The sequence below is a fragment of the Ornithodoros turicata genome, unplaced genomic scaffold (genome assembly GCF_037126465.1).
Source record: "Ornithodoros turicata isolate Travis unplaced genomic scaffold, ASM3712646v1 ctg00001086.1, whole genome shotgun sequence".
In the NCBI taxonomy this organism is placed as follows: domain Eukaryota; kingdom Metazoa; phylum Arthropoda; class Arachnida; order Ixodida; family Argasidae; genus Ornithodoros; species Ornithodoros turicata.
The window spans coordinates 85,674-104,797 of NW_026999461.1; the positions used below are offsets into that span (position 1 = coordinate 85,674).

The 19,124-nt window shown below is 44.7% G+C and overlaps 1 protein-coding gene across 1 annotated transcript in view; it reads right to left on the reverse strand.

Moving 5' to 3' along the window:
- LOC135376412 (uncharacterized) overlaps nucleotides 1-19,124 on the reverse strand; it is a 29,331-nt gene continuing 10,207 nt past the window's right edge. The window contains exons 2-4 of the mRNA XM_064608915.1: nucleotides 4,229-4,424; nucleotides 3,024-3,320; nucleotides 1-1,438 (exon numbers count right to left, since the gene is read on the reverse strand). Coding sequence (XP_064464985.1) covers nucleotides 3,133-3,320; nucleotides 4,229-4,424 — 384 coding nt within the window. The 3' untranslated portion in view covers nucleotides 1-1,438; nucleotides 3,024-3,132. The remainder of the gene's footprint in view (nucleotides 1,439-3,023; nucleotides 3,321-4,228; nucleotides 4,425-19,124) is intronic.

The following is a 19,124-nucleotide window of genomic DNA, read 5'->3' on the forward strand; positions in this document are numbered from 1 at the left end:
TCGCAGCCATTCCCCTACAAGTCCTTTGACTGAGGTGTCCGTTATCTCAGGAAAATGTGCACGAACCGCATCTGTGAAGAAAAAAACGAAATGCTTTAGTGCAGTGTTTTATCAACTGAAAGGAAATGCTAATAGCCATCCATACCGGTAATCACAGAAAGAAGTCGAAGACTGGAAAATGGTGTCTTCCCCTTTCTCCCAGTCAGTGATTTCCCCAGATATTCATTGCTGGGGGGGGGGCGAGCTTTCAATGGGGGGGGGGGTGTATGCTTGGTCAAGGTTCCGCTTACGGAATTTTTCTTAGACACGGAAAGAATCGTGGCACAATGGTGACATTTGCACAGCTTTCCCGTTTTATTTGTACATGTTAGAACACAGTACATTAGAATACAGATTCATCATGAACGGCTTTTCAACATTAAGATGCATAATGACACGACCGACAAAGAAAAAAGACTAGCACCTTGTCTCACGAAGCTCAATGAACCTAGCAACCAACGGTGAAACCCTTAGACGAAAAAAGCAGTATACCTCGCTTGATTGAGTTGGGCGCAAATGGTTCTTCATGATCCACATTGAGTTTGCGGGCCTGCACGCATTTTTGCTCGTATATGCGCGCAATATATGTCACTTGAACAGTCACTTTCAAATGATTTTAGAGAAATGCATGCTACGATCATCTGCATGGCTGTGGTCCTACAGCCCAAGTTTGACAGTACATGATGTAATTCGCTGCGCCGGACTCACTACCAGCTAGAACGTGCTGGTGGCCGAGTTGGTTGGGGTCACCTGAGAAATTTCAGGGGGGGGGGGGTGTTGCAAAAATGCAGGGAGGGTGTACACCCCCCCTGAGGGGGGTGTAGGGAAATCCCTGCTCCCAGTCATACAATATTCACTAGCAAGGGAGTCTACCATGCAACGACGCATAATATGGCGGATAGCATCCTTTGCTGAAGAGCCGCCTATTAATGAGAGTTGTAAGACCTAGAAAATGAAATGGTCCGTTTACTACAGAGATCCAGCAAACAAAACATACTCCATTTCTAAATTCATGTCCACATTCCATTCACATTCATGCTTTGCAACTGACAGACTTCAATTTACATGCCAAAACCTCTGTCAGACTGTACCATATTTCAGAGCATAGCTGGTAGCAAGTAACTGTGAGGAACGGCAAATAGATCTAATATGAAACGAGGTAATATTTGAAAAAGTACAGAACTTACAAGAGGTGCCCTTCTCTCAGCGGAGTCTAATGCATCTTCCAAATCTTGAAGAGCAGCTGTTGAAGCCACAGGTAGTAGAGACGCCAGCCTGGACACAGTTTGCTCTGAAACCGCAGAAACATGTTCGCCGTCGATACTCTTCAGAATTTTGAAATGGTCATCAAGCCTTGAGCATATGTTCTCCAGTAGCTTCAGAGTCTTTACCTGCAAAGCTGAAATTAAAAGACCCGAAATTTTTCTGCGTTCTTGTTGGTGTGGCTGACTGCCTGACGCTCTCGTACCAGGAATTCACATGTGGAGCATGAGGACAGCTTGATTTTCATTCATTTACTTTCATTTTCATGCAAGAGCCATCTTTTACTTTCACAGAAATAACTGATTTTATGAAACTATCTGGATTGTAGTACCAAACGAATTCTGCACCTGCTTATCTATATTATAGCTAATGTATTGTATACAGCATCAAAAGTCATTCCGATCAGAATGTCTCGCAAAATGCAATAGATAATTTTGTCCATTGGCGCAGTGAGTGGGAAATGCTTATAAACGTTAAGAAAACTGTTTCGATGACAGTAACTCGTAAACGTAACCCCCTTATATTTACATACAGTATTGCGGACGCACCACTTGCCCAGGTGAAAACATTTAAATATCTAGGTGTTATTATATATCGACTCAGAGTTACGCTGGAGTGCTCACTTAAAATACATAAAAATTAAACTTTGAAAAATTTAAAATAAATGTTAGGAAAGGCACCTAGAAGACTTAATTTCCTTATATACACACCAAGACAGATGCCAGAAAATGCGAAATTACTGTTACAAAACGTTAGTCCGATCAGTTCTGGATTATGCTTCAGTGATTTGGCTTCCGTATTCGAAAAATGGTCTAGCGCTCATTGATAAGTTGGAAAGAAAGGCACTTCGATTCTTCTATGCAGCTTCTATGACAGAAAATCCTCGCCTGTACATCTTTTTGAAAAAGCTGACCTACTCCTGTTTCACAAGAGAGTTTTGTGTACAGAAGTTTGAAATTTTCTGGTTAATAATCAATGGTCACTTAGTACATGTACAAGTACATGCATTCATTCTTCTCATATATGTCACGTCAATGGAATTCTCTCCCTAACAATCTTGTATGCTCAACTAATATAGATGCATTTCTTGACCATATCTCCTCCTTGTTAAAATAATTGCTCGAATTCACTCATTCATCTACGTATTGTACACTTTTTTTCCTCTGTATTTTAGCACATGCTGAGTATGGTTTGTTTTGTCTTCACTCTTGTAACGGCCTCTTAGGCCAACAGTATTGTAAATAAATAAATAAAAATGACGATCATACCCAATGAAATTATAAAGTTCTCTAGCGCACGCCATACTGGTGTAGGCTACTTATGTTTACTTTGCTGCTTCTTTATGCTTCCAAATGGCACTGCAAGTGCAGAAGTATCGGGGATACCACCTTGTCCAGTCCATAGCAGACGAATTATTCGCAGCAAATGAGGCCTCATAATCAACTAAAGTCGTAATCCAAGCGAGTACACCAACGTGTCTTCTCACCACCTTTGGTAATTCTGTAACTAACTATGCCTTGACAGCACAATGTCCAGAAAAAAACATTTTGTGATGGCAAGTTGTATGCTGTATTCAACAAATTGGGACTGCCTTCAGTGAGGCCAAATTGTTGTTGGCAGAGCACATGTGTCAACTCCATGTATCTCAGGTCCACGTGTTTGAGAGCTTGTGCGGGTATCAAGACTGCTGATGTCGTGACCGAGTGTAATTACTGACTCACCTATGAGGTCACTCTGAGCTCCTTTGCGTTTCGGGGCCTTCATCTGTGATGACATGGCATGACGCACTACGTTCTGTGGTGGTGGTGGTGGCACGAAGGATGAACTCGTTCATGATAATGTATCTCTACTCCTGTCGATGGCCTTCTGGACAACTTCTGCATTATCTTCGTCTTCTGAACTTGAAAGGAGCCTGAGCGGAACCTTCCTTGTACGTTTCTTGACAGAGTCATCATCTGTGGTAAGGTCCGACACTTCCTCTGCTCTCCTCTCTCTTCGCCTTGCAACTTCATAAGAATCTGCATAGAGTATTTGCATAATGTAACTGTCTCATAAGCAATTAACAACACTTCATGCCACATATTTTGTGTGCACATGCCAGCAAGCCGTCAACAATATTTTATACGTGACTATTGAATGCTATACAGTAGCAACCGTTATGGTGACGATGAGCGATTTTTTTTTACACAAAGGCAGCTAAAAGTATGCATTAAAGGAGTTGCGACAGGTCATACCATATTACCCCAGATAAATGTAAAAGACTGTTCTTTCCACCAATGCAAACCTGCATTTGAAGTGTCACAGCGAAGAGGGTAGTAGAAGCGGAGAAAATGGGCACCTCGAATACCGAAACTCATGCGGCTCTCTCTGGCATCGCAGTGCTCGCCGTTGCCAGTGAGGCAGCGCACATGAGGTCACATGCTCACAGCTGCCAATGGGAATCGACGCAGCCCTGAGCTTTGTGACATCTGCACTTTGCTCAGGAGCCTCCTCGAGGGCTTGTATCCACTAAGTACGACATACAGAAGAAGAATTAGTTTTTCTTAAGTATTCTGGGGTGTAGTACAATGCTCCCATGGCGCAATGAACTGCATATATGGAAGTGTCCCAACCGCTTCAACCACTAGTAACTGCTCTTAGACAGGGCAACTGCAGTAAACGTAAGAAACTAACATATCCATGATAAAAAAAAAAAAACTCGTCTATGGGGCCGACACACTGGGACTCACTTAAGTTCCTGTGTGTTGTCCCCTTATTTTAGCTCAGACTCGGGCTTTTTTATCATGGGTTTTCGTCACCAGATTTCCTGCATATTTGGCTATCCTTACAGAAACCAAGGTACATTAATATCGATTGAGTGTGCATAAAATTGTGCAGCATACTTTTTTTCTTCAAATTACACTTTCCTTACACCAGGAAACATTACCAGCAGAAGACAACACCCTACAGCTGTAGCGTTCCCAATCTAATCCTGGGTTTTCAGTCTCTCGAACCGCTCTCGTTATCCTTGCTGTGCTCTTGTATGGTGGCCACACAGACATTCCGTCTGAAATCCAGTCAGTCGGCACCACAGCAACATCATCCATGTCCGTGAAGTGCACAACTGAGTACATTGCACCTGCCTGCAAAATGTGATTTGACATGTATTATTTCTGAGCAGGGATGAATGTTCTGTATTTTGCACTGAAAACGCTACGAGTATGATATGAGGGAACACTCATTTGTACCTCCTGCTTTGTTCCCCCTGCCAAGGCCTATGTACATTATATAAAAACAATCTTATATTGAGCCCTAAGTGAAGAGAACACAATTCAGTCCTTCATTGTGATGACATCCTCTGATGACACACAGAAAGAAATTGCAGCACACATACAATGCCAACATGAGGTGTATCTTTGCTATGACGGATGAGTCTCATGTGGGCAAATTCAGTATGGCACTTTCATCTCTAGTCGATGATAACTTGAGTTCTTGTTTCGAAACACACACAAAGCAAGACAGACAAAAATCCACACATTGGACGAAACAAACAGATACAGCACACACACACAGACAAACACTTGCAGTCCATATAGGCGCATAAAAGAAGTTCTGGTGCGCAATGCTCAAATGTTCTTGCTAATAACATCCATGAGATGTCATGGTAAGTCTGGACCCTGTAGATGAAGCAGTGGAAATATGGCGTGACTACCGCCACTACATGGCAAGCAAACTCATTTCCACTTGATTTCCTCCACATCCCAAACTGACAGATTCTCAGACAGTCTTGTCGCTCTGTGTATGCCAAGATCTGACGATGACAGTCCGCATGTGTGCAGGTCACATAGTGTTTGGAAATAGCTGCCACAAATCTTCACAACTCCATTTTCTTTAAGAATGTTTCTAATGATCACAACATTCCCATCCTTCAGTTGAACGCAGCAATCAGATACCTTGAGCGACAGGCGCATGTTACGAACTACAAGGAGTGCATACTGTGTTCCTTCAAACCCTGGGGGTGACGGTCCTCTTGTGTGCACCTGACATAGCTGTGTTTCATTCTCTCTGGAATGTACTGTTGGACGAACTGAGTCCTCCTCTGATATCCTTCTAATAATCTGCTGGAGGGGAAGGGACCGGGATCTTAACATGGGTTTCAGCTGTCCCAGAAAGTTCTCAAATGGGAATGCAGAAAACTTATCAACAGGACCCAGTGAACGAACATCCTCTGCTAAATGTACCAGGGAATGCAAGTTGTACACGTAAATTCCTTCCCCATATAACCTTCCAGCTGTCTCAACAAACTTTTTCAGAAGGCTGTCTGCCAGATCCCAGTGCGTTATACAAAACTGCGGGCTGGCAAGAAGAGTCAGCGCAGTACTAAGCATCATGAAGTGATTGTAAAACTCTTTTGTCAAGCGTTTCTTTAGTGCTACGGGCCCGAAATACAGGAGGGAGCTCCGGAATTCTGTTGCCTTCCGGTGTTAGACTTCAGTGAGGCCACGAGATTGGCGGCTGATGTCACAAGCCGTATGGGATCGCAAAGCTTCCAAGTTTGCCGAGATATCTGCCCTACACTGAAGTGGAAGTCTAGATGAGCAAGGCTTGTTGCCGGTCCAGTACTTTACAACGAGCATCTTCGTCACCCCCAAGCACACCAGATGCATGTACTCAACAGGAAATTGAGTAACCAGGTCAACGTTCAAAGCAAGCAAAGGGGATACACTTCGATGATGTTCGGCCTGGTGCTGCTGTGAGAAGCTTTCATCAGTGCGAACTGGGCACTGCGAGTCAGGCAAAATGACTTTCCTGTGTTCTTTCGAGTACGTCCCTCTCTGTGTACATTTCTCGCAGCCATAGAGGGCATTGTGGCCCTTGATACAGTTCACATAGGCCCTTGCAGGAGCATCACAAACAAAATACTTGATTTTGATAGTGTATTTTACGTTGCAGTAAACCAGGCCCTGCAGTGTAATGGCTGTCAACTCTTCGACAAAATCTTTTAGATAGTCACTAACATCAGCTGGCTTGGCAGAACCCACATATAATGCTGCAACAAAGGGCTTCTGCACACTGCTTTCGTTGACAAGAACAAGGACTGGCCAAAACTGAGTTCGAGAGCTTCGCAAAATGGGAAGCCCGTCAATGTTTATATTCAGTGTCATTGTTGTGGATCCACTGGGCAACTGACCCTCTGAAACTATGCTTATAAGCTTGTGGGTTATGCCAAAGTAGTAGTACAGACCACTACCCATGGTCCTAACTTCAGCTGTTCTAACAGTCTGCAGCAGAGTCCGTGCATCCCGAGGAAGTTCGGGGTGGTAGGAGTGCAAAATTTTCAAAAGTCTCGAAAGGTGCGACGCGCACTGATTTGTCTGTACGGCCCAGTTACGAAGCTTAGTTTCTAAGCTTTCGATGTTTCCTTCCTCTGACAAAGATACAGCTGCGTTTAATTCGTCTGTTTGTGTATTTACTGACAGCTCTTGCCATCTGCTATCGTCCACTTCTCCCGACTCGCTTTCGTCAGATGACAGCACGTTATGCGTGCTCATATCGCTCCCGCTGCTGCATGATTGTACAGCGGCCATGTGACTTCGAATGTCACAGAGGAGGACGCTAGAACAAGACGCACTAGTCTCCCCCAAAAAAGATGCACCGGCCATTTGAGAAACAATCTCATGTTCATCGTTGCCATTGGAGTTCGAAGTTTCAGTGCTTTCGCTGTCATCAGTGCCAACGTCAGAGAAAACGAGAGCGGACGCAAGATGAGAACGCACGCTGTCTTCTATGCGCCGACGTTTCTGTCGGCTGCCAACTTCTGACAACACCCTCCTCAGCCTCTTCATTGTGATAAGTCAATGTCTCTGCACCGGGGATGCATTTACACAACGAACAAAGACCACTCACATTTGAAAGAGGAACCGTTATGAGTTGAGGAACCGCTGGGAGATCGCGCCATTCGTGAAGCGGCGGCGCGGCAATCGCTCCGTACCGATGACGATCGTGATTCTGAGGAACGGGTATCATATGCTGGCAAACAAGTTGACAAACGCTTTCAACAGAAAAGAAAAGCTTTTCCAGGAGCGCCCATACCAAGCATATACTTCTGAAACGAATGTCGTAACGTTTTTCCCGAACGTGTGACCCTTATTTCAGCATACTATCCGAGTTTCCCTTTCCCAGGAAAAAAGGGGGAAGGGCGCTAAGCTCCACTACAGCGGGGCTACTCTTTTTCCTGCTGTGTGGGTTAACCGCGCCGGTAGTAGCTCATAAGCACCAAATGCTCATAACCTCCAAACGCTCAAAACCTCCAAACGCTCATATGCACCGAAAAAAAGTTGGTGGTTTTGAGCGTTTGGTGGAAATGAGCAGGAGGGGAGAAGCTGCTCATAAGCACCAAACGTCCAGAACATCCGAATGCTCATATGCACCGAACGGCGGGCGACCACAAAGGCCGGGTCTTCCTCTCCCGCATTTGGAACAAGGTCATAGGGTAAGAAAGGTGGAATGAATGGCGACTACCAAGGCCGCTTAATGTGTCAGTTTGAAGTTTATGTAACAGCTTGGTCCTGCTTGTATGTAGTCAGAAAGAATTTTTATGGAAGTTTATTTTTATCTATCGTGAGTCAATTAGTGTTTGAACGCCGTAGTGTCCGCCCATTTGGTCGAACGCCGTTTGGTCAAATGACGTTTGATCGAAGGCGTTTGATCGAACGCCGCTTGGTCGAAAACCGTTTGATCGAAAGCCGGTTGATCGACGCCGTTTGTTCGAAAGACGTTTGTTCGAAGGGAGTTCAAAACTGTCTGCACTGTGTTATCCGCACCTCTTTTTCTGTAACTTTTGACTCGAGCATACGGAGCTGGCAATCAGGGTACTCTGCTTTTTTTTCATTTTTATATTTATTACTTCTTTTTCTTTTCTTTCCTTTTTTTTTCTTTTGCAGGGAGACCGCTGGTTACTTGCAGACGTTTGTAATTTACGAACCAGTCGGACACATGTTGAAGAAAGTTGCCCCAGGTTGGGAGCAGCCGATAGTCTGTGTTTCTTCTGAGCACCCTTCTCATTGCTGGTGACATATTTAAAGGGAACGGTCTGAAACGGGATAGCCATATGTGCGCGAAAGCCACTCGAAGTCTGTGGATGCTAAGAAGGAAATTTCGCCATGGCACAACGAAAGATATTAAATTAACAGCATATAAAACCTTAGTTCAACCTCGTTTAGTGTATGCATCTGCAATCTGGGTCACTACACATGCACGCTATCCGAAAAAATAGAGAAAGTACAAAGATCTGCTGCCCTGCTTATCTTGTCTAGGTTCCCAAGGACTTCTTCGGTTACATGTCTGTTGCAAGAACTAAATTTAGATTCACCGGCACATAGGCGAAAAGTAAATGAACTAAAACTGTTTCTCCTATACATCTCCGATGTAATGTCTTTCGACGAAATCATATGTCGGCACAGTTCCTATAGAAGTCGACCAGGATGCACATTCCCCCAGGCCGACAGTCGTGACGTTGCCCACACCTCTGTGAGGCAAACAACGGCGAGACCTTTCATCCTCACCACAGTGAATTAAATTCGCCTACCTGAGGTAGAGTGTGGTTGACAAAACGTGTAATAGAAAATGTGGCCGATGAACGGATATCAACATGGAACGCCGTCTACTCCATAGCGCCTTAAGCTACATAAACGAGTAAACACAAGAGAAAACTAGTAGTAAAAATAAACTGAAGAAATAACATTAAACTGAATATATGTTAGAGGTTCAACGATAACACCCAGTGAGCTTGAACTAGAGGTGCAGAAAGGAGGATTGACGCTGCACAGCGTCGCAGTCAGGCACTGGCGTCATCGAATGGTTCTGTAGCATTCGCTACAGTTCCACAGTATAAGGTCTGCGTCCTGAAGCGTACATTAGAAGTAGTTTTGACATGTGCTACAACGTGTCTGTTTTTGCATGTTCTTGCCTGTTTAGGTATTTTTTTTTGTCTAAATATCTGTCTATTTTCATGGTTTTGGCACGTAAATTTCCGAGTTCTACTTATAAGAGGAAGTAATGTTGTTCTTGAATGCCTAAAACGGTGGGCACACAGAAATGAGTTGAAAACCAATCATCCAAAGAACAAAGCCTTCCATCTTCCAGACCGAAGGTAGAATAACTATATAGGATCGAGAATGTGTAGAGCATGTTGGATGCAGTTTCGGAAACAAAATAGTCCCGGAAAAATTGGTCCCTGGTTGCGTGGCGGAAGAAATGGTCCCGCGCGGTTCCGTGCGCCCAAAAATACAGGAGCGTCGTTGTGGAAATCTGATAAACCGAATCATAGCCAATGAAGTGCTATCATTCGCACTCCTCATTTGTTCGAAATTGGAAGACATGCTTTTTTAAATTAACATTAATCTTAATGAACAATAAATGCTGCACGCCATTTAATGAGGAACATAAAAGCGGTTCCATTTGCTGCACCGCTTGTATTGTACAAATTGCGTCTGTTTTTTCTGTTCCTCTCTTTATTTTGCGGAGTACACACAACGCGACAAGATCATGAAGCAGTTCTGCAATGTCTGCTACCTTCTGCAAAAAGTGAAAAATAAATAAATAAATAAATAAGTAAATAAAAAGGAAGAGTCGTCTTTCTGCAGAACGAAAATTCAAATCTTAGTTCTTTCTTATTCTCCCTGATCAGGCCATATCTTCTGTTTTGTCGACCAACTCGTGGAGTGGTAGAAGTTTTTGGATTTCTGTAAAACGCTAACAGCTTGGGGCAGTGTCAATGGGAACTTGAACTGGAGAATCGCAGCAAAAATTTTGAAGTAAAAATGGTAGACATCGATGCCAGCGAACTTATAATGGAATATCCTTTTGTGTCATTGAGAAAAAGAGAGGACACCAAACAATTTTTAACGTACACATACAAGAAAGCCTCCAGGAGATATATCTGAATCCATGCATTTGCGTCAGCATTCTATTTTCTGACCACACCAGCTACTGTCGCTGATGCTGAAAGAAGTCTCAGCACAATGAAACTGACCGATCAAGAATATCCTACGCTCAATTAACCATAAGAGATGTCAGGCTTTCTGAGTTCGTAGTCAACCGAAAACATGATTACCATATCTCTGGACTATGACGCATTGATTAACCAACTTGCGAAGAACAATAAGGCTTGAAAGAAGGGTGTTGCGCAAATGTTCACTGCAGGCCTAACCCTATATAAATATCGTATTCCAGCTTCTGCACTGTAAGTGAACCCGGACATATGTTCGGAGGGGACCACGTTCTTTGTTGCTACAGCCCTGGAAGTCGAGTGCCTTTCGGGCTAGAATCAAGTCTTTTGTCCTAGGCTGCCTCCATGTCTATGAAAATAAAGCTCAAATTGAAATCCATAAACGAGAAGACGCTATTCGTTCTGGCTACATACAAGCTGGACCAAGCTGTTACATAAACTTCAAACTGACAGATTAAGCGGCCTTGGTAATCGCCATTCATTCCACCTTTCTCACCCTATGACCTTGTTCCAAATGCGGGAGAGGAAGACCCGGACTTTGTGGTCGCCCGCCTTTCGGTGCATATGAGCATTTGGATGTTCTGGACGTTTGGTGCTTATGAGCAGCTTCTCCCCTCCTGCTCATTTCCACCAAACGCTCAAAACCACCAAATTTTTTTCGGTGCATATGAGCGTTTGGAGGTTTTGAGCGTTTGGAGGTTATGAGCATTTGGTGCATATGAGGCACAACCATCCGCGCCGGCCTTTATGAAGCGGGCACAAGTGGGCATGCAATGACTCAGCATGCTATTCTCGGTATTGGGCTCGTCCTTGCAGTTCGGACTGTCCCGTCAATTCGCTTGGTTCCGGTGTGCGTGTTTGTTCCGAACATCTGGAAGCGTCGAAAGATATGTTTGGCGCAGGGACGAGCGGCGATGATGAGCTGAGCAACTGAAAATTCGGCACCCGCCAAAATAATGATGATAATAAATACTAGTGAGATAAGCACAACATCCCCATTGTCTTGCGGCCTCCCAAATACAACAAACGGCGTCTAGTCATAACGGCCCGGATATATCTTTATTTATTTATTTATTTATGCTGTTGTATGAGCCGTTCCAGTTGTGCTGGTTGCGTATTCTGTGTTTTTTTTTCTAGCGCCTAACGTATTCAGGCGAAAGGAAAAAATAGGAACACAGATGACTGACAGGGAATGCCAACTGCTTTATAGCACAAGGACCAATTTATTTCATCTCCAATGTAATTCTGGTGACAGCAGCTGAGGCGCCCAGCGAATCAAACAGCCAAAGCGGATGCCTGGAATGTTCTAATCTGCAGTGTACTGCACGCCCATACCACACGACATTTATTGAACGAAATACAAACATTGCCCATCTCTGTGACCCTTTGCTCCACATCTGTTGCAGGCTTTTGGCTTCCTCCGGTAGCTCCATTGTTGCGTGCTCTTGCCTTTCACAGACGTTCCGTATCCCTTCACCAAGGCCAGGGAAATTATTCCTGCAAGACATGAAAGGCCCCGGCCCTGGGCTATATGGTAGCCGTCCTGGCGAGCATTCCCGGCTTTGGCACCTTGTCTTTCGTGAGGACCTTGTGCTGCATGACAAACATGTTATGCGAGAAAGTTTCTAAAACGAACAAACGGCTGGTGATACACGTGTTACGCGCGGGCCAGCCCACTGCAATAACATCGAATACTTACGTGTACGTTCAGGAGGGTGACGCCCCCCAGGGAGACTTGAGGGAGGCGGGCCAGCCGTTTGTTGTACCTTTTGATTTCGGGCGAAACCAAGGGCTTTCTGAGCTGTGGCATGAGACGAAACACGAAGATATGAAGGGCGTGCCTTCCGAGATCATCAATTAAAACCTAAAACGGCAGAGAGAATCAATTAAACACAAGCAGGATATACCGACGGCATAAACAGACTTGCGCTTACCGAGATGTCCCGTATCAGCTCCCGGGCATTTCTGCCATTTTGCAAGTCGTTGCGCCAAACGTAGACTACAATTAAGTCGAGCATGCAGAGTCCGAGCCTTCGGACCCTCTGTGTCAGCCCAGCAGCTGTTGCCCCAGGGTAGCTGAACGTCAGGATGCTCACCGACAGGTCGGTGGGCAGCCTGTCCCTGCCCAGAAGCTTTAGTTGGCTGCTGCCGATCAAAGGGTTGTGCCTCATATGCACCAAATGCTCATAACCTCCAAACGCTCAAAACCTCCAAACGCTCATATGCGCCGAAAAAAAGTTGGTGGTTTTGAGCGTTTGGAGGAAATGAGCAGGAGGGGAGAAGCTGCTCATAAGCACCAAACGTCCTGAACATCCGAATGCTCATATGCACCGAAAGGCGGGCGACCACAAAGTCCGGGTCTTCCTCTCCCGCATTTGGAACAAGGTCATAGGGTGAGAAAGGTGGAATGAATAGCGATTACCAAGGCCGCTTAATGTGTCAGTTTGAAGTTTATGTAACAGCTTGGTCCTGCTTTTATGTCACCAGAACGAATAGCGCCTTCTCGTTTATGGATTTAAATTTGAGCTTTATTTTCATAGACATGGAGGCAGCCTAGGACAAAAGACTTGATTCTAGCTCGAAAGGCACTCGGCTCCCAGGGCTGTAGCAACAAAGAGCGTGGTCCCCTCCGAACATATGTCCAGGTTCACTTACAGTGCAGAAGCTGGAATACGATATTTATATAGGGTTTATATTATATTATGCATACATAGGCCTGCAGTGAACATTTGCGCAAAAGTCTTCTTTCGAGCCTTGTTCTTCGCAAGTTGGTTAATCAATGCGTCATAGTCTAGAGATATGATAATCATCTTTTCTGTTGACTATGAACTCAGAAAGCCTGACATCTCGTATGGTTAACTGAGCGCAGGATATTCTTGATCGGTCAGTTTCATTGTGCTGAGACTACTTTCAGCATCAGCGACAGTAGCTGGTGTGGTCAGAAAATAGAATGCTGACGCAAATGCAAGGATTCAGATATATCTCCTGGAGGCTTTCTTGTATGTGTACGTTAAAAATTGTTTGGCGTCTCTTTGTTTAGCGTCCTCTCTTTTTCTCAATGACACAAAAGGATATTCCATTATATAGTTCGCTGGCATCGATGTCTACCATTTTTACTTCAAAATTTTTGCTGCGATTCTCCAGTTCAAGTTCCCATTGACGCTGCCCCAAGTTGTTAGCGTATTACAGAAATCCAAGCAACTTTTACCACTCCACGAGTTGGTCGACAAAACAGAAGATGTGGCCTGATCAGTGAGAATAAGAAAGAACTGAGATTTGAATTTTCGTTCTGCAGAAACACGACTCTTCCTTTTTATTTATTCATTTATTTTTTCTTTCACTTTTAGGAGAAGGTAGCAGACATTGCAGAACTGCTTCATGATCTTGTCGCGTTGTCTGTACTCCGCTAAATAAAGAGAGGAACAGAAAGAACAGACGCAATTTGTACAATACAAGCGGTGCAGCAAATGGAACCGCTTTTATGTTCCTCATTAAATGGTGTGCAGCGTTTATTGTTCATTAAGATTAATGTTAATTTAAAAAAGCATGTCTTCCAATTTCGAACAAATGAGGAGTGCGAATGATAGCACTTGATTGGCTATGATTCGGTTTATCAGATGTCCACAACGACGCTCCTGTATTTTTGGGCGCACGGAACCGCGCGGGACCATTTCTTCCGCCACGCAACCAGGGACCAATTTTTCCGGGACGAACTTTTCCGGGACTATTTTTTTCCGAAACTGCATCCAACATGCTCTACACATTCTCGCTCCTATAGTTATTCTACCTTCGGTCTGGAAGATGACTGGCTTGGTTCTTTGGATGATTGGTTTTCAACTCAAATCTGTTTGCCCACCGTTTTAGGCATCCAAGAACAACATTACTTCCTCTTATAAGTAGAACTCGGAAATTTACGTGCCAAAACCATGAAAATAGACAGATATTTAGACAAAAAAAAACCTAAACAGGCAAGAACATGTAAAAACAGACACGTTGTAGCACATGCCAAAACTACTTCTAATGTACGCTTCACTGCGCAGACTTTATACTGTGGAACTGTAGCGAATGCTACAGAACCATTCGATGACGCCAGTGCCTGACTGCGACGCTGTGCAGCGTCAATCCTCCTTCCTGCACAGCTAGTTCAAGCTCACTGGGTGTTATCGTTGAACCTCTAACATATATTCAGTTTAATGTTATTTCTTCAGTTTATTTTTACTACTCGTTTTCTCTTGTGTTTACTCGTTTATGTAGCTTAAGGCGCTATGGAGTAGACGGCGTTCCATGTTGATATCCGTTCATCGGCCACATTGTCTCTTACACGTTTTGTCAACCACACTCTACCTTAGGTAGGCGAATTTAATTCACTGTGGTGACGATGAAAGGTCTCGCCGTTGTTTGCCTCACAGAGGTGTGGGCAACGTCACGACTGACGGCCTGGGGGAATGTGCATCCTGGTCGACTTCTATAGGAACTGTGCCGACATATGATTTGGTCGAAAGACATATCATCGGAGATCGAAACGGCAGCGGTCGTTTGATCGATTTTTTATTGGTTCACTTGGAGTGTTGAACGCCGGAGTTCTAAATGCCGTTATCCTAAGCAACATTTAACTGCGTGTAACCCGTTTGCTCGTAAACACATACCTCATGCTAACCCACTTTGTTAAATAATAATTGATTTCAAGTATTAAACATTCTTGGCAAATAAATAAAAAATAAATTAATGACATTTTTCGATTATTTATTCCTGTTGAATGTGGATAAATTTTAACAATGTATTATTGTTTCTGACAATCAACTGACCGTTGTATAGGAGAAACAGTTTTAGTTCATTTACTTTTCGCCTATGTGCCGGTGAATCTAAATTTAGTTCTTGCAACAGACATGTAACCGAAGAAGTCCTTCGGAACCTAGACAAGATAAGCAGGGCCGCAGATCTTTGTACTTTCTCTATTTTTTTCGGATAGCGTGCATGTGTAGTGACCCAGATTGCAGATGCATACACTAAACGAGGTTGAACTAAGGTTTTATATGCTGTTAATTTAATATCTTTCGTTGTGCCATGGCGAAATTTCCTTCTTAACATCCACAGACTTCGAGTGGCTTTCGCGCACATATGGAGCCTTTAAATATGTCACCAGCAATGAGAAGGGTGCTCAGAAGAAACACAGACTATCGGCTGCTCCCAACCTGGGGCAACTTTCTTCAACATGTGTGGTTCGTAAATTACAAACGTCTGCAAGTAACCAGCGGTCTCCCTGCAAAAAAAAAAGAAAAAGAAATAATGATAATAAAAATGAAAAAAAAGCAGAGTACCTGATTGCCAGCTCCATATGCTCGAGTCAAAAGTTACAGAAAAAGAGGTGCGGATGACACAGTGCATGCAGTTTTGAACTCCCTTCGAACAAACGTCTTTCGAGCAAACGGCGTCGATCAATCGCCTTTCGATCAAATGGTTTTCGACCAAGCGGCGTTCGATCAAACGCCTTCGATCAAACGTCATTTGACCAAACGGCGTTCGCCCAAATGGGCGGACACTACGGCGTTCAAACACCCATTGACTCACGATAGATAAAAATAAACTTCCATAAAAAATCGTTCTGACTACATACAAGCAGGACCAAGCTGTTACATAAAATTCCAACTGACACATTAAGCGGCCTTGGTAGTCGCCATTCATTCCACCTTTCTCACCCTATGACCTTGTTCCGAATGCGGGAGAGGAAGACCCGGCCTTTGTGGTCTCCCGCCTTTTGGTGCATATGAGCATTCGGATGTTCTGGACGTTTGGTGCTTATGAGCAGCTTCTCCCATCCTGCTCATTTCCACCAAACGCTCAAAACCACCAACTTTTTTTCGGTGCATATGAGCGTTTGGAGATTTTGAGCATTTGGTGCTTATGAGCTACTACCCGATCAAAGCGCCTTTCATGGTCGTCCCTGACGGTATCTCTCGTGAACGCGACCAGATAGACACTGAAGCCACAGCTCGACCTCTCACTACATGCCCCACTTTATATGTGCACAGGCCAAGGGGATGGTGAATCAGCCAGCTTTGTGTTCATGTGAGCATGAGCAGCAACGGAACAAGGAGGGAAGAAAAAAGAAAGAGGCCGGCGCAGACTCGAAGTGAACCGACATTGTGTAGGTAGAAAGCAACGATGACCCAAGACCGATGACACTGAAGGGAGGTAAAGGGGTTATTATACTCCCCCACACAAAAAGAAAAAGAAAAGAAAAACGAAAGAAGGCTTCCACACTCCTAAGCGAGTAGTGGACCTCTCAGCTACATGCCGTCATGCAGTACGAACAAACAAACAGAAAAGGAACGGAAAGTGAGAGGCGGAAACAAGCAGGTTGAGCGGCTATGATGGCGGGAGCTCTGCGAAGAGCCTGTCAAGCACTACATATTTTCCAGTTGATCCGACTTGGTGAATGGACATGTCGTTGTACTTGGCTTCCCGTGCTAACGAGTTCAAGCCCAGAGCCGGCTGTGTGGAATGCTCTTCTTCTCACGTTGAGGTGCGCGCATGTGAACAGTTTCTTGCGATGTCGGCCTCGCGTGTAGGAAGAAATGGTCTCAGAAAGAATAGCTCCCGTAGGAATGGCCCCGGAAAAAATGATACCGGCCAGCGAGAGAGAAAAGAAAAACGGTCTAGTTGACTTTTCTCTCTCTCTCTCTCTGTCTTTGCTTCCGCTCAGAATACAACTTCACTGCATATATTTTCCTTTTCTTCTTTGTATTTTCGCGCTGATAAATTGCAACAGAAACGAAATTTGTCCATTGCAAAAAGGGGACCGAACAAGGTGTAAATATCATGTAAAATTATGGTGCCACTAGTATTTTGCAAGTGCGCTGTGCGGATGGCCATATTTCTGACGATTGCGAGAGCGCTGGGCCGCCCACTCGACACGATCGCCCATGGAGCGCGCCAAGCATTGCGGGAAAATCTGAGGAGCGCGTGACGTCAAATATCTCTCGCGCTCCATGTGCGGCTGCACGGTACAAACACGGCGAATTCTGAATAACGCCTGAAGATGTTTGATTCGGAGATCTCGTGGAAGTCTGAAGACAGTATATTCTATGAGCGATGGGTTCGTACAAGCTTCTTCGTCTTCGTTCTTTCCCCGTAGCAGGAATTAGACGTACGCCGAAACACCAAACGAAATGAAGCGAAATGAAAGTCAGGAACTCCAACAGGAGAGCCAACGTGCGTCACTTCCGTGGTCTGCTACGGCGGCGCGGCGACGCTCACCAGGGGCTCAGAGTGCTCCACGGCCGAATTTTATATCGCGATTGTGGCGGCGTTTCAACTAATATACGCAAATCTAAGTCGAATTCCGGATTGTTTTGGTACACATCGCAATATGAGGCAAATAGCTGTGCAGCCTATTTTCGTTTCCGTCGTCCTTTAAAAAGTATTGGGTAGGTGTGTCCGAATATTATCATTTGAACTGGAGACAAACATACGGTATTATCGTTATCTTATGCGTTATACGTAATTATAATATACGCTCAAACGCAGGGATGCTTTTGTTCTCTATCGCGGGTGCGCGTCATCAAGTAAAAATTAATGTCAGAACAAACGTTTAGCGTTTATCTTAGCAAACAAGATAAACGCTAAGAAATAAAAGTACCAAATAATCGTACTTATGATAAATAAATATAAATAATAGTAATACATAAATAAAATAAAATACGAAGTCCGGACAGTCGTCTGAACCCACCATCTTTGCCTGTATGTCTGTGCGTATGCTGCCGAATGTGTAACTCTCCTTGCTAAAGGGTCATTGTCAGTTAATAAGATTCTGAAAATCATCGATAAATATTTCGGCTTTTGATACGTCTTGTGCATTGGTTGTATATTTCATGCACTATAACCGTGGTTACATTTCATGCGACAGAATTGGCGCAGCCGAACATGTCAGCAGAGCAGCTAACCGAAACGCTGACTACTTCTCTTCGATGCTGTTCGCGAACCGTAAAGGTCGCGACAGGACATATGGGAACAAATCCTCGCGTGGAACAACTACGAGCGCAGAGGCGGAGAGCTGAACGAAAGGCTAGACGATCGGGGCTGTTTCAAGACATCATAGAAGCCCGGCATACTGCCAGGGTAGTACAGAAGGAACTAAAGAATGTTGACAAAGAGCGCTGGCGTCAATTCTGCGCAACGCTGTCGCCTTTTACTCGCGCTGCCAGAGTGTGGAGCGTGGCCCGGAGTCTGAGAGAGACCCTCCCGCCCAAAAATCCTTTGGGAGTGCTAGCGCTGTCTCTCATGCGGTCCGAGAACTCTGTTGCGCTGGACTTCTGCAAGATTATATCCGCAAATTCGCAAGCTTCAAACACTGACGTATTCCGCGCTTCCACTTCCGAGATACAGGAGGCGATCTCACGAAGAGAACCAGTGGTGAACGAACAGATGGATATGGACTTCACATTGGGTGAATTCAGAGCCGCGGTGTGCCTGTCACGAGTACAATCGACGCCAGGTGGAGACGGAATCTCCTATCGAGCCATCCGAAACCTTAGCGACGGCTGTGTTTCCTGTGTGATCCATGTCCTCAATACATCATGGAGAAGCGGTGAAGTGCCGCAGTCTTGGAAAGATGCCGTAGTAGTCCCGCTGTTAAAGCCTGGAAAGCACCCATCTGACCTGTCATCCTTTCGTCCAGTTAGCCTGACGAGTTGTCTTGGTAAAGTCTTGGAGCGAATGGTCTTGCATAGACTGGAGTGGTGGCTTGAGGGTCATCGTACCTTCCCCGAAGAGATGGCGGGCTTCCGTCGGAATCGTAGCTCCATAGACCCTGTTCTCGATCTCGTCACCACCG